The following is a 13021-nucleotide window of genomic DNA, read 5'->3' as shown; positions in this document are numbered from 1 at the left end:
TCAATTATCAAATGTGACTAATTGATTTAACCGGCTTACGTTAACTGTTACAACTGTAATGCTGAGCATAAAGGCTACACAGAGTATCTTTGGATGCAGGTCATAGTGTCTTTAAATAGAGTGCATATTTTTAGCATTTTGGGACCCCAGAGAGACGCAGTCCAGGTCTCTGGAGACAGGTAGATGAGATAGCCTGCTCTCTCACCAGAGCTGTAGTTCCTGGGTTGTGTTTTACACACATTGTCACAGGTGAGGCTCGCTGAACATTTGATGATACGGGTTCTGGAGAAGGTTAACGGTTTACATGTAAAGACAAAATGACTCTTAGTTTAGCTAACATCCACTTGCATCCGTCGTGACATTCCTGGCTGTCAGAAGAACTTACCTAGCAGTTAGCTAACAGAGCAATGAAGTGAGACTATACCGCTGGGTTCGTGCTGCCAGGCTGTGTGAAGTAACAGTTTGCTGTAAGTTTCTCACGGATTTCCGGCCAAAATGTGGAAGGGAGAAAAAAAAAGGAAAATACTGGGAATGCCAGTGAACATTCTTTCAGGACATACATAGTCACTGCAGTTAAAAACGCTAGCAGGAGCAGCAGGATGGCATAAGCTAACAATTAGTGTGTGTGTGTGTGTGTGTGTGTGTGTGTGTGTGTGTGTGTGTGTGTGTGTGTGTCATGCACACATACCAAACGATTCAGTCTTCTCCGTAGCATCTTCTTGTGATTATCTTCTTTGATTTCGCAACACTGGTGGACTCTCCCGATTCAACAGACGCCTCCAAGGCTCTGCTCTCAGCTTCTCCCGGAGAATAACTTTACATGTATGTTAGTTAAACCTGCTAGCCCCTTTAGCTATCTACTCTCTACTCTACCGTTAGTTCTAGCTATATGAAATGTCGCAGCGACGCTACATCGTTTCCATTTTGTTTGATTTCGGTATCTTCTCACCATTCGCATTCTCTCACCCCTGAATATTTTTTTCCGCGTTGCGGTGAAAGCCTACTAGTCGCGCTTCCCCTCGCTCGAGGCTGGAACGGTCCCTGACATTTCTCTCGCTGCACTGTTGCTGAGACTCGTGCGAGTCATTTGTGCCTCGACCGATGACTCGCGAACTGCCGGAGACACTCTTAAAAAACACACTAACTTCTCTCTTCAAAATCCCCCTTGCACAGGTCGCCTCACCTCTCTCCCTGTCAAACAATTTCCACTCCAGCGGCAGCCCACAAACGTCCCCACGTTCACAAGCTCCACCCGGCGAAGGTGCGGCGACTTTTCGCTCACAGTGTATTATGGGTAATGTGGTCTGATTTTGAACTACAACCTTTGCTGTACAATGTTCTGCACGAGAGAACTGTCGGTTTGTGATTGCACTTCAGGGATCGTTGAGCATTGAATAAAAGCCTCTTGTACATTTCTGACGATGCAAAGGAGGATTTTAATATCATAGAGTTACAGCCATCATAACAGAATGATGGATAAAAAGCTGTAGGTGAATATTGTAGAAATATCTCAGCACAACCTAAAGATGCAGCGAAAGCAAGCAACAGGTTATCTTTTATAAATAACATATATACAGAAACATATTGCAAACAATGCAACTGGTATACAAAACAACTTTGATTACACTGCAGCCTGTAGAAATATTACTAGGCTCTCATTATTCCCCAAAACTAATACTGTCTTCCCTTAAAAATAGCAGGTTTATTTAGATGATGTTGTAACACAGAACTTTTTTGAAAAGCCTCCAACACATATGGTAAGTTTCTAGAGTCCGCATGTTATTTGCAGGTCCTGAAGGAGTTGCTCTAAGAATTGATTAAAGTCTTGATTTTAAATTATTTGCACATCTGTTTTGTGCTTTCAAGGTTTAACAGCTGCAACATTGACATCTTTATAGAGAAGTTTAAGAATCAAACGTACAACTACGAAGGCTAAATACGTTTTGGGACTTGATTTATGAGCTCTAACATCAAATGTCCTTCAGCTCTTGTTTTGTTGGTATTTGATCAGCCAACACTTACCCGCCCAGGGACCTTTAAAACCCATGTGTACCTTAAACAATAAATGTTAACATGGTAGATATGCCATGTGATCTTTCTGTTTAGGAAATATTCTCTCTTCTGCATTTTGGAGTGCAAGTTGGAGGAAAGGCTGTAAGGCAGGTGGAAAAAAAGTGTCATGTTGTAAGTCTTGTGAAATGAAATCATGCAAGTTTGCTAATCTCTTTGACTTACTTATTACTTATTACTTATTACGTATTACGTATTACTTATTACATATTACGTATTACTTATTACTTATTACTTATTACTTATTGCTTATTGCTTATTGCCTCTAGCTTTAAAGAGTATCGTGCGATGTTTGGGAGACTGAACAGAATAAGATACAAATCAAGATACAGATGTGGTTTTCTAGCAGAAAACCACATCTGTATCTTGATTTTTATCAATCATTTTATCTGATGACCCTGGTGTCATCAGATAAAATGTGCAGATGTAGTGAAAATGTCTGCTGTTGTGACACAAGTTGAAGCAGATAAAAGCAGAATAAGCTGAAATTCTGAGGAACAGGAAAAAAACAACTAACCTAATATCTGTGGTTAACAATGTCTTAATTCTAAACAATTGCCCATATTGTTCACTTTTAGGGAAGTAATGCTTTTAAAACCTACATGACAGTTATGATTTGTGTAATTTTGAGTCATAAATATAATCACTATAACCTTGAATAAAAGGATTATATCTTGACTTCTAGCCGTAAATGCAATACGTTTAATGTGACATTAAAATGATGTTCAAACAACATGGAGGTCACAAACAGAAATCGGACACTGAGGCTGATTTGTATTTGTATGTGCCACAGCATGAGGGACCCTGGCAGCTATTTGCATGTGGAAACCGGTTTGCATTTTGCGTCAGTGACGCCCTTCCTGTTGATGAAATGTGGCCACGTTTGCAAATGGTCACAAGTGGGGAAAGAGAGGAAGCATAATTATGCTGCAACATACTGTAGATATTCGTACATAACTTTCAGACACTGTTCTCACGATGAAGGAAGCCAGCAAAGTCAGCCACAGCCACCATGATGCTGTGTGTCTGTTAGTGTCTGTGTGTGAATTATTGTTCTGAACCACAAAATATCAGATGATCATATGTGGTTTGTGTTTTTTGTTCAGTGGAAACTATTACTAGTCAACCCTGACGAGAAAAAGCACAAGAGCACCTCTTTCTTTGTGTTACAAAATGAAACCAATTGACCTTAAACGTATTGTAAGCAGTCAAATCCAAATCAAGATTCAACAAAATCACTGAGTCGTTAAAGGTCATTTATTAAGCTTTTTTGCTTTGTAAGGTGTTACATAAGCGGTGTGGTCAACACAGCTCACATATTGTTCAGTTCCTGGGAGCATGGCTGACTTGTTCCTCAAGAATTGTTTGGACTTTTATAAACAGAGCTATTAAAATCATTTCAAAGTTAAGAGCTCTTAAAAGTCAAAACATTTGCGGGACCTCCCCGTTTGCAGAATGTGGTTTCAGTATGTGCCATTGCACGGACCTCTCAGTAACGTCACATCAGGAAGTAACCAGCTTGATTAACACTAACTGTGGTGCAGAGAAAACACATGTACGCGTCATCAAGCCGAGGCCAACTGACATCTTTTACAACTCTGGCTAAGTACCTGTAAATGTTTACTTTACAAGGTGACAGCACTGTCAACACATACTGTACATGTTGTACTGTGACACTGTAGCTACCTTACTTGTAATGGAAATCAATCACTATAAAGATGTGTGTTGTGTATCATTAAGGTATTGCTGTTAAAATACAAAAGGTTGTTCTATTTTTTTTTCTCTACAATTTATTTCAGTTTAAGGGATAAGTATTTTTGTATAGTTTCTATGTTATATTATTATAAGCAATGAAAAGTGAAATACATCAGTCATGAACACGATAAATTGGATACTATCGCCACCATGTGGCCAAACGAAGAAATGCTTCATTTCAAACACTTAGTGAGCTACAGTGTAGCTAAGAACACTGAATTCCAATGTCATTTGTAGAAATCTACAGCATTAAGGTACATACACCATATAAACTGTGGGCTCATTACCATTTCCCCACCTCTCAGAGTGACTGACATCAACACGACTTCAACCTCCCTTTACTGTAATAGAATTCAAGACAAAACTAGAGATCATCTTGTAGTGGGATCACACCAGCCGTGATGCATGATTGGGCCAGGGCAGTAAAGGGGTGGGATCGTTTCGTGAACTTGAATCTTCAAGGAAATATTGGGATGTCTCTGACAAACTGAAGATCTGAAGCAGCACTGTGTCCAAACGCTCATAAAAGCCCTTCAATATCCTCAGCCAGAGGGACCGGCTTTTTATACATGTCAAGCTATAATTGTTAAAGTGACATCGATGAATATAAGGTAAATCTTGAGCTGTTGTTCATGCGGATAAATGACTAGGAGTCAGCACATTTGAATGGTAGAAAAAAAAATAGAAATATCTAAAAATATATAGAAAGATTTTTGATTCAGGCACGGGCAAATATTATCAGACAGCAGTGATATTTGTCTTCTGCTTACTTCACTCAGTACTGCATCCATATCCAAGGTGCATACATTGACCTTTCAACTGGTTGCTGCAATTCAATGAATGTCCACATGGTGGCAGCCCAGTAACATCAATGAGATGTAACCAACTTGTTGCACTGAGACCGAAATCCGGAGCAGGGCTGCAGAGGTGATTACAGTTTCAAGTAGGACTGTTGTAAAGTTCATTGCAATTTAAAAATGTTTTGTTTGGTGTTTTTGAGGACTAAACTATTACAATATACGTTCTGTTCAAAGACTGAAATTGAAGTATGTTGCACATGTGCACATACGGTACATGTGCAACGTCTTTCAAAGGTTGCATTTGGTAAGATTTTAGAATTAAAATCCTTTCAGTGAATGCAGAATACAAGAGCATCGCAAGACATCACATAAGACATAACAAAACCTTTCATGCATATTCAAAAGGATAAATAAATAAACTTAACAAATGTATTTACTGTATGTCTTAATGTATTTCAGTACCGTAAGCTGTGTGCAGATAATAAAAAAAGAATTACCGTCAGGCAATTGCATGAAAATCGAAATTTCGTTTCAAAGTGAAAGTAAGGCTCAAGGACTGATGAGAATAATACAAATATTTGTTAGAGAGTATTTTTTGTACTGATGAATCTTAAACAAACAAAAATTATTTAGGACACACTTAACATTTATTTGAGCATAACATATCGTTATTTTTTAATTATTCTAAGAGTTTTTTTTACATTTCTAATTTAGATAATTTATTTTTCACTGAATGAATTATAACCGTTGTATTTGAGTGCTGCTGGTTCTGTGTTCTGGTCCCTGGTGTACAGTATTTGGTGAATTTAGTGGACATTCCTTTACTGGTTCTTCCCCTGTGAGTCGCATTCGTAGTTCTGAATTTAAACTGACAGCCCCTGTGGAGGAGTTGGGAGACTTCCCCAGCCATCTGTCTTAGAGCAGCCCCCCTCCGACACCCCCTTCCCTCCCTCCACGCATCCTTCATTCCCACACTGGGCCTTTGTCAGCAGTTCCTGTCCCTGGACTAGGCGTGGCGTGCGCAGAGGCTGGGGCGACCGTGGGTGCTTTCAGAGGCACCTGCAGATGGGACAAAGGGCCAAGGGTGCTGGGGCTGAAGACAGATTGATGCTTTGTGCACTGGGGCTGGAGAGAGCGAGCAAGGGAGAGAGAGCAAGGGAGAGAGAGAGAGAGAGAGAGGGTGGTGGGGGATAGTTAGCTGAGAAGTTTTCAGGGAGAGGATTTTTGGGGGAACATGGGGTTGGGGGGTGAAGGGGGAGGTCTGTCACTCCAGTCTGTGTGAGTCCAAGCTTTGGAGGACCCGGAGAGATTGACAGCTTTTGTGGACTGCATCTCTGCACAATGGTCGTGCTTTAATGGGCGGTAAAGCTAGAGTAGAGCTTTGGGGAAGGTTTGGTGGGGAGGTGGTGCTTGGTAGTGGTTGCGATGGTGGCGGTGCGGGGAGGCTGAGGGATGGGGGGGGGGGGGGGGGGGCAAAGGCTTTACTGCTTTGCTTGGTGGGGACCAATTCATGGGTATTCAGTCCAAGGCTCGTTATTCACTGAATGCATCCAGTGGAGGAATGCAGCGGCATCAATTAGAATGTGTTAGCAGATAGCAACGCAGGGAAGAAAAACCTTTTTCTCCCTTTTGCTCACAGGACAACACAGTCCCACTATAGGAGGTGTCAGACCCACAAAGCCTTTTTTGTGGGTCTCTCTCCATTACATTACCAGTGCAATATGTAAGGTGGGGACTCTTTTGATTTAAATTAAGTGGAAAAAACACTAAATCCTATTTTCATTCAGCAGGGATAATAGTGTTATACTCTATAAAGGTCTTTAACTACTTATGTGTGGCTTAAAATCTTCCCCAGCTCTCTTTTCACTCCACCTCAGTGTCTTACTCTCATTGGGGGCATTATATTTATTCAATGGTGGAGGGTCAAAGACAGACGGTTAAACAGAGTTGCTTGTAGCCTTAACTGCCGCATCACTTCTAATTGTGTATCAGTGGGTCAGTGGTTTGTTGTGTTGTCCCCCTGTAAGAAAGGACGAGCGGATATGAATTTAAACAGTATCTTGTAAGGCATTGTTTGGAGAGGGCTCAGGCCACCACTTCAGACTCAGAGGGCCTTTTACTAGAAGACTCGTATTTCTATAACTTTCAAGACAGTGATATAAAAGAGGAGGAAGGAGTCGAAAACACTTTGATGGTGATCACATGTCGGGGTTGACACACCATTCTGTGTTTTGAATGTAGAGAGGCCAGCCGCACATGCCCTCCAAACTAATTAGGCTGCACTTAATTGAATGCTTTTTAAGGTTGCACACAGCAAACACATTCTGTATTTGAAAACAATGAAAATAGCATTAATTTCAATCAGCCATGTCCCTTGGTTCATTTCACTAAAACGTTCCGACTAAATTTCCAATTCATGCTATTGGTGAGAAATTTTGAAAACAGGGGGGGAAAAAAAAGTTGTTCTGCACCGACCAACTTGAACAGGCTGATTTTTGAGTTTTCCATCCATGCACTCAGCATCCATTTTGTCTCCAATTTCCTTGCTTTTAACACAAGATGATACAGATGGCATGTGCGCTGAAATAGAATTGGGAATTTTTGTTCTCCTTAGGTTTAATGAGAACTAACTGGCAGGAACCTCTTGCAGAAAGGTGTAGATTTCAATATGAGCAATTATGCTTCATTTGAAGCCAAATGAGCCAAATTTGCATCCTCTGAAAAGGGAACCAGTGTTAAACTGTATGAAAAGTGCAGTAAATTGGGGCAAACATCGCAACGTGCAGAAATGCATCTCCGCTGTAATTGTGTAATTGTAGAAGAGCTCTAAATGCACAGCCCAATTAAACTTGCTTCTTCTGCAAGGCAAAGAATTGGCAGGTTATTATGCAGCAAAGTATCAGCACATTTAAATAGCTGCCTCCCTCATGGGTGGGGATGGAGGGTGGGATCATTTGCAGCAAAATGGAATATCTGATCAAATATGGACAGATGTCTTCATACATGTGGAGCGGCTGTGAATTGGATTGGAAGAGGCAAGATGGATGGATGGCCTCTTCTAAGAGATAGAGCTTCCTGCCCTGAGTACTGAGGGGGCACAAGAGGAAGAGGGTGAGAGAGGGGGAAGGTTAAGCTCTCAGTGGGGGGAGACATTTCCCTGAAACACCAGTTGATGGGTTTCTCCCACAAAGGGTGGAGTGACGCAGTCTGCACTGCTGCAGAACAGCCTGGTCTCTGTCTGGATTAGGCCCTGCAGCTCACAAAGGGGAGCTCAAGTAAACGGTTCATGAATGTTGATTAATTGATGCCATTTTTTGCAGTGTGCCATGGAGATTTAGAGGGTAGGGGTGCATGAGGGAGGTTGTGAGTAAGCAGGGAGGACTGCGATCTGAGGCTGGAAATGTGTTTTTGTGAGTGCATTTTTCAGATATGCAAATCGTAAATGGTCGCTATAGATCACAAACTGACACACAAGTTTGATTCATAACTTCAGCAGAGATTCCTTAATCTCTCTTACTTCAGTAAACAAGACAGCTTTCCAGAAAAACAAGTTCTAAGAGCTCAATCGAGCTGGCACGCTGTGACTATCTTTGGTCTCTTTGTGCTTTGACTCCCGATGGTGTTGTCAGATGTGCCCAGCTGGCACAGTGAGCAGCTCAGGTGGCAGAGGCAGCGAGGAGGTTCCCACGATGGGGTTTAGGGGTACAGGTGTGCTGGGAGAATGAGGGTGGCCCAGGACAAGGAGGGGCGAAGCACTGGCCCATAGCCCACCTCAATGGAGGGATCCCAGGGGCCAACTCAATAGCCTGGGTTCCACTTGATGGAGAGAGAAAGGAACGTTTCAGCCGCTGCCCAGCAGGAAAGATCTGGTTGTGGGAGACCTCTTTCAGGACTCACTGTTTGTCTGAAGGCTGTCACAGCAGATGAGTACTCAGCAAACAGCGTGAACAAGGATTTGAACCAGAAAACCAACAGAGCCTTGACAATATTGTGATTGGGCCTTGTCTCTTTAGAGGGGGCTGAAAGCCGAATTGAGAGCAGTAACAAGTGCACATTCAGAGCAGGACGGGGATGCCTTTGGGTTGTGTTTTATGGTTTTGAGGCTTATACGAGGTGGATAAAGCAAAATCATGTTAATCTCCCTTTTCTCTTTTCTAAAAGCAGAATGGGGGTGAACCTGTGGCACTTTAATTGCCTAAAGTCTTACAAAGTCATTGTTCAGTCTTGTTAAGTCAAACGTGAATGAGACATTGGGCAGTCCAAACAGAACACACGTTGAAGCATTCTTTAAGAATGTAAATATAAGCACTGCAACAAACAATTACACTGAGATTATTTATGTTATTTCACCTTTTCTCTGGTGCTTTGGCTGTTATCAAAGGATCCTATTGATGCGCCTGCTGTAGACGCCATATAGAGGAAACTTTTGATTATTCTGTTCTGCAGCCTTCCAGCCTCTTTCAGTGTCCCCACTGCACCTGATGGTGTCATGTAAGATGTACAGTGCCTCTGGCAGAGACTACACAGTCATACACTTACATTGTAGTTTAGATTGTCTGTATTAGATAGGGGATATTTTCCACCTACGACGCACGCATACAGCACACATGCATGCACTTACACAAGACATACACACAGTCAAGCCTGCACGCTTACCCACTTACTGTGAATCACACAGACACACAAGCACCTTTGCTTTGTCACCTGGTTTCTGCCCAGAAAAAGGGATTAGAAGAAAAACCGCAGTTCTTTCCAGTAAAGAACAAGAAGGGAAGGGAAGGGGGGGGGGTGCTATTGTTTTCTCATTTTGAGGATAAATAAGACTTATGTGTGAATAAAATCCACTTTGTTGATTTAGACCGGTGTGTTTTCACACCAACAGCTCTGATAATATCAATTCATCAGCTGTTGACAACAAATAGAATGAGGAGTGGGAATCAGTGAAATCAGATTACACATAAAACAAACCGATTATATGCTTCAGTTTTGTTTCCCCTCTGACTTTGTATACATTTATCGACCTATTTATCCATTTGATGGTGAGTGAGAGGGCCATACAAAGAGCAATGTTGTCTTTTGGAGGAGTTGGGCTAACTTTGAAGGTTTCTGAAGAGAGAGGCTTGTGATGGAATGGGTCGGGAAGGACTGTGACTTCTCCATTGAGAGTGGAGGGGCACGCTGGATTAGCTTGATTTGCCTGTGAATGGGCGCTTTCCATTATTCTTGTTAGGGAGCTGTCACATCGAATTGAGAAAGTGAAAACCTCCTTTTATCAACCTTTTCCAAGTGAAACTGAACGGACAATCAATAACTGAATTCAGGCCCAGGGGGAAAGTCAAGCAGAATGATATGGGGCTGTTATAAAGGGGGGTATTTGTCAAATTGCTAATGGGAAAAAGCAGATAACTGATGTAATTTTGGCTCCAGATGCTGCTGAGATTAATGGAAAACTGAAGATAAAGAAATGAAGTCATAGTGGGACACATAAAATTAGGTCTGTTTAGCACTAGTAATAAAATGGTAATTAAAATTGAATTACAAGAATACAACTGCTACTAATAATAATCATAATATGTATTAATAATAAGTTAAAGAAAATCTATATTTGTTGGACAAAACAGGTACTTTAAAATATTAGTTTAAAAAGATCTATGAACATTTTTTGTAAAAATGTTTATCGTAAAAATCACAAAAGTCTTCCTTTCCTATATCTAAACTGACATTCAAAATACTTTTATACTTTCATGGTATGATGGTATTGCTTAGATATTAACACAAAATGTATTTCAATTTATTTGACAATATATTTATCATATCATGATTATGATCATTTTGCAACAAGTTCAAGACCAAACAAACCGGGAATGCCTCGCTTTTTATTCTAAGAATGACACCATATTGTTTTGGAGTTTCATTATATTGACCTTATTGTGCCATTGTGCTTGTTCTGACACCATGATAATGCCTGAATACAGAGGGAATTATGCTCTGTATAAATAGATCCCATAGTCAAGGATCGCTTCAATTATCCCTCTACACATTGACAACATGAACAGAATAAAAACTAAAGCCTTAGTCCAAGCTGGTCTCAAGGCGCTCTTCAAACATTGTTTTGGCTTTTGTTAGAGGGGCAGAGGAACATCAGCAGCATCAATGGTAATAGAGAAAAGAAATACATTCATCTGATGCATTAACTGCTCTTATACAATCAAAGCATTCATTGAGAAAAAAGCTAAAGAAAAGTAATTCAATTACATTAATAGTTGTTTTAAACTACATTTGAGCGAATCTTTAAACCTTTTAGTGTGTTTGTATTTGCTCTCTAATATATAATTCGTATGTTGTAATCCTGTTGTATATTCCGTTCTAAATATTTATTTAAGTGTTAACAGCAATTTTGTATCATATTAAATTACACATTTTATCATGGCGAAGGGCTTCCACACCCGAACCATTATTCAACAAATTTTCTCATATTGCTGCCCCCAATTTTTACGCTGGTTGGAGAAAATGAATCGGATCATTTGGCCTCATCAATCAATTTGGTAATTGATGTCTTAATCGTTATACAGTTAATTGAGCACCTTGATTGTTGCCTGTCATTGTTCAAAGTACCAGCCTGCGGCAGTTTTGGGGAAATTAGAACAAACGACGTGAATTTTATTGCTTACTTACCACTTTTCCACATATTGAGAAAACACTAAAAGCAAAACGGTGTTTTGGAAGTTTGCTTTTCTTTACAAGCCTTAAACAACTGCTGCTATTTTGGAAAACGTAACTCAAAAATACCCGCATAATGATTTTGTTGAGAGCTCCTATTCCCGCCAATAAGAGCATGTGAGGTTTTCATCAGCGTAATTGTCATCCATCCATCTTCTGTGCACAGTGAGTTGATAACAGCCAATGAAAAATGACTCATGGCTGTAATGAGTGTCTCACCTCTGAGTGGTAACCACGTTAGCAGCCTTCTGCGGAACAGCAATTCCCCATTTATTCCACTTCACTGTCTTTTCTCCACCTCATATACGCTCTTACCTTCGAATTTTCACGTAACAAATCCCTCTTTTCTCAATGCAACCGGTCCTGACATTTGTCAAACACGAAAAGTCCGGGCTAGCAGGAGATAGGTGTAGGATAGCGGTTAGGGCTCAGGGGGACTGCGGGGGAGGGGAAGAGTCCTTAATTGAGTTACAGAATACTTTAATTACGACTGTTTCCCACATTCCTGCTCTTAACGCTTCACACACAATATGAGCCACTAAGGGGGGGGGGGGGAAACACCCAGTTCCAGCCTCGGAGTGCAGCTGCGAGGCAATTATCATCAAGCACCCCTGCATCTGTGTACAAACAATCCCACAGCTGCTGGCATTGATACTGTATATGCAGAGTGGAGCAGAGAAAGCCCAGGTTGACCCCAGGGCTCCACTATCGCCTCCAAGACCATGATCCATTCATCTGGGAGGTATTTGTGACACCTATGAACACTCAACCTGTTTACAATTTCAAATGAGCTGTGGCATTATGTTTACCACAGTGTGTGCTCTTCTTTAGAACACTGTATACATGTTTGTATCATATTGCAAAAACACTGAAATCATTTAAGTTCCTATAGTGCTTGTCTAAAGTGTAAATTTCCTCTTGCTCTAAATATTCTATTCAGACAAGTGTAATTTGGCCCCTCTTTAAGAAACAAGTTACTGGAGAAGGACATTTAGCCTACAAAAGCTTTAAGCGTTAAAGCCCTCGTGCTGTTCTCTTCTCCTTTAACCCCTTAATATACTTTTTCCCTTTTTTGTCCTCCGAAGTAGCTTCAGGGTTGGCACCATATGAAAGAATCACATATATTCTGTATCGGCTTCATTAAAGCTATGTGTTGTTTACACACGGTGAAATATTTCAACCCTAGACTCCGTGTTGCATCTTTCCATCAAACAGAAATATTCTGAGGTGTTTTGTGCGTTATTGTTCACACATTTCCCCAGAAATTCACATATGTGGAATCTTTCAATTTAGAATGTTGTTATGTGGGTTTGAACAATGTCTGGCTGCATAGAATGAGTTTTTATAGACTGAACCACCAGCAGGTCAGCACGGTTTAACCGATTTTAATCTAGAATAATTACTGCATGTAATAGTTTACATCCGTCCACAAACAAAATATAATACATTTAGTTATTGCCATAGGAATTCATATGGTGTTTGCGGTTGTTGCCGTCTGTGTGAGAGTGGACTTAATGTGTGTGACCAAAAATGTGAGTGGGCTAGTGAGAGTGAGTGAGTGAGTGGGCCTATTTGTGAGAGCAGCGTGACTGAGACGGCCACTGTGGGATCGAGGGGAGACGGGAGGATGACTTTATGACACTGAGGGGACAGGATCAGCGACAGAAACACAGAGG

The 13021-nt window shown here is 41.0% G+C and overlaps 1 protein-coding gene across 6 annotated transcripts in view; it reads right to left on the bottom strand.

Annotated features, from left to right (window-relative positions):
• Positions 1–1221, bottom strand: part of atp11c (ATPase phospholipid transporting 11C) — a 40213-nt gene extending 38992 nt beyond the window's left edge. For all 6 annotated transcript variants that reach the window (XM_068708130.1, XM_068708136.1, XM_068708137.1 and 3 more), the window contains exon 1: positions 689–1221. In XM_068708130.1, coding sequence (XP_068564231.1) covers positions 689–715 — 27 coding nt within the window. In that variant the 5' untranslated portion in view covers positions 716–1221. The remainder of the gene's footprint in view (positions 1–688) is intronic.
• Between the last annotated feature and the right edge of the window lie 11800 nt (positions 1222–13021).

The sequence above is a fragment of the Cebidichthys violaceus genome, unplaced genomic scaffold, assembly GCF_023349555.1.
Source record: "Cebidichthys violaceus isolate CVI_PGR_0920_01 unplaced genomic scaffold, fCebVio1.0.p SCAF_134, whole genome shotgun sequence".
Taxonomy (NCBI): domain Eukaryota; kingdom Metazoa; phylum Chordata; class Actinopteri; order Perciformes; family Stichaeidae; genus Cebidichthys; species Cebidichthys violaceus.
This window is presented reverse-complemented; position numbering and strand designations above follow the sequence as displayed.